Below are 2,882 nucleotides of genomic sequence, written 5' to 3'. Positions count from 1 at the left end.
CAAGACTTTAAAAATATAAAACCAGAAAACATAAACAAAAAGAAAATGTAGTTGTCCAAAATAAATATATATAAGGAATAATTAATTTATATAAATAAACTAGTAGAAAGCTGATTTGAAAACAAAACAAAAACCGAAGAAGTATAAAACTGTTTGGTAGACTGTTATATTAATTTCAAATGAAATCCTAAAAAATAAAATCAATAATACATGCCGAAATTCTCAGCTTCCAATATGAGATGATAGTTTTAATAATAGACTAGAGTATCCTTGAGGTTCCTGGGAATGCTGGTCCAGTAATGATTCCATTTTCCAAAGCCTGGATGAATTCCATTATAATGCAAGGAGTTTTTCATGGTCTTATACTAGAAAGGGGAAAAAAAAAAAGTCCAAAATAATTAACCCTATCATCCCTAAACTCTAAAATGTATAATAGCATTAATAACCTGTATTCCAGAGAAAAAACACATTGAAAAATAAAAATAAGAATCTTAAAATTTCTAAGGAATTTTGACCTACACAAAATATATAGGAAATATAATCTCTATACAAATGTTTGTTAAATAAAACTATTTCAATGTTCGTATCTATGCATTATCTTTAAATGAAATTTTGTTAAGATTTTAAAACAAGTATGGAAAAGAAACTGTACTATAACTTTTTAATTTATAAAGCATTAAACCCTTTGCATATGGTATTTAGTTAAGTCGATAACAAGAAACTGTTTACCTTATTTTTATCATTTGCCAAGATCATAAGCTGCTACGATTACAGGAGTAACTTTTATTATGATGTAAATGTTTGCTGCCTCTCTTTGGTACTTCCTACATGGGTTATTCCTTATAGTGTTCCTAGTTAGAAGAGGCTTAGACTTCTCTGTCCCATTGCTATGAGTGGTGACCATGTGATATGTTTTAGCCAGTGCACTGAGAGGAGACATAAGGTGCTCATTAAGAAGAAACCTTAGGAGTCGTTCCTGTGCTGTGCATCTTTGCTCCTTAGTACCAACATGATGCAGACATTCATTTAACTTATGTTGAACAAATGAATAAAAAGTGAAACTTTATTGTTGAAAGTCACTGAGAGTTTGGGGAACGCTTGTAAAAGTGGAAAGTGAGCTTACTTTGGACAATTACATTAATACTTTAAAAACATATCTTATTCTATGTGTGATTTTGTTTATATTAACTTTACCTATAAAAGCAGAGAAGAAAATAAAAGCCATGAGGATAAGTGAATTAATAAATAAGTACGTTAGCACCAAACAATTTTAATTTCATAGGCAGTTAAATTAAATAGAATTTGACAATTTCAGTACTCCCGTTTTTAAAATAAAATAAACCTATTTATTAAAGTCCAGTTAGACAACACTGACATTGTTTCAGGAAAAAGTAAACTCAGTCAGTGGTCCTAAAATTTACTCAATTATTGAGTATAAAAAAGTAATACTACTTTTATTTTTTAAGTTAAATTTCATCTATTCCAAAAATTTACTCTCTAGACTTATAGGATATTAAATTTAGTCACTCTTGGATATCACTTCCATTATGTTTTGAATAGGGTCAGTGTTATGGGTCTAATGCAATTTAATCCTTTGAGAAGGAACATCTGGTCTATCTACATGGTCACTGATGACATGCTCTGCTCTAAACCCACTCATCTCTTAACCTTGGGTGACTTTATTCTCTGTAAAAACATCAGTGTCTGTGACAGTCTCTTTCCAGGTACACTACACAGTTATTCTCTCTGAGGTATGCTGCTTCAGTGGGTATTGAGATAGCAGGCACAGGGCCCCCTTTTGTGTAGAACATATAAAATCCTAATTCTTTTTGAAATTGTGTGAGAAGCTCTTTAAATATCCCTCCTCTCTTTTTTCTTCCACCAACCACATGAAATCATTCCCTTTATCCTCTGCTTCTCTGGATTATCAATATTCTTCCATTAAAGTCTCATTATAAAGGCTTGCTTTGAGTTGGAAAATTGTATGCTAGTGGAAGTATGTTTATTCTTTTTACTCTTACTAATTTATTTTGTAACATATTACATTACTTTAAAAGGCTAAGTCTTGGCAGGGGTTGGGAAGATGGCAGCCAAGCCAGACAGACTTTGTGAGTCCCCATGTGAATGAGTGCATGGAAAATTTTGTGTACCTGCTGGTGAGTGAGTGGGTGTGTGAGTGGCTGACTGAGTGAGGGCTAGGGAGTTGGTGGCCAGGGCACTCCTGGAGTAGCAGCTGCTACCACAGCTGCTGGGCTTAGACCCTAGCAACTCCCAGGATGCAGAAGTCGAGCACCATTTTCTTTCTTTTTTTTAATCAATATTTTTTATTACGATATTGTGGGGTACAGCTAAGGGTTAGCATACAAATATGCTTCATTCAGGCACCCTTGCTGATAAGAAGTGTCTCCCCATCCCCAGACAGATATTTACTACCGTTGATCCCATCTCCCTTCCCCTCCCCCCCCAAAGTTTCCCACCACTGTCAGTCATTTTCTTATAGTATTATGTTGGATGTTCAAGGTCCACTATATGAGTGAGAACATGTGATACTCAGATCTTTGTTTCTGTGAGAGATCACTCAATATTATAAACTCTAGCTCCATCCAGGTTGCTGCAAAATTCATGACTTTGTTCTTTTTTATGACTGCATAGTATTCCATCGTGTATATGTACCACATTTTTTTAATCCAGTCCTCTTTTGATGGACAGCATGATTGCTTCCAGGTTCTTGTTATTGTGAACAATGCTGCAATAAACATATGTGTGCGGTTATCTTTTTTATACAGTGATTTGAGTTCTTCAGGGTATATTCCCAGTAGGGAGATTTTGGGGTCATATGGGAGGTCAATATTTAGAGCTTTTAGGAATCACCATACTGTTTT

At 34.1% G+C, this 2,882-nt stretch overlaps 1 protein-coding gene across 1 annotated transcript in view; it reads right to left on the bottom strand.

Moving 5' to 3' along the window:
* Positions 1–210: 210 nt before the first annotated feature.
* LOC103273754 (cyclic nucleotide-binding domain-containing protein 1-like) overlaps positions 211–2,882 on the bottom strand; it is a 207,814-nt gene continuing 205,142 nt past the window's right edge. Inside the window, exon 8 of the mRNA XM_008071197.1 lies at positions 211–365. Within this exon, the coding sequence (XP_008069388.1) occupies positions 249–365 (117 nt within the window). The 3' untranslated portion in view covers positions 211–248. The remainder of the gene's footprint in view (positions 366–2,882) is intronic.

This window comes from Carlito syrichta, unplaced genomic scaffold (assembly GCF_000164805.1).
Source record: "Carlito syrichta isolate Samal-C Ts95f unplaced genomic scaffold, Tarsius_syrichta-2.0.1 Scaffold314160, whole genome shotgun sequence".
Classification (NCBI taxonomy): domain Eukaryota; kingdom Metazoa; phylum Chordata; class Mammalia; order Primates; family Tarsiidae; genus Carlito; species Carlito syrichta.
This window is presented reverse-complemented; position numbering and strand designations above follow the sequence as displayed.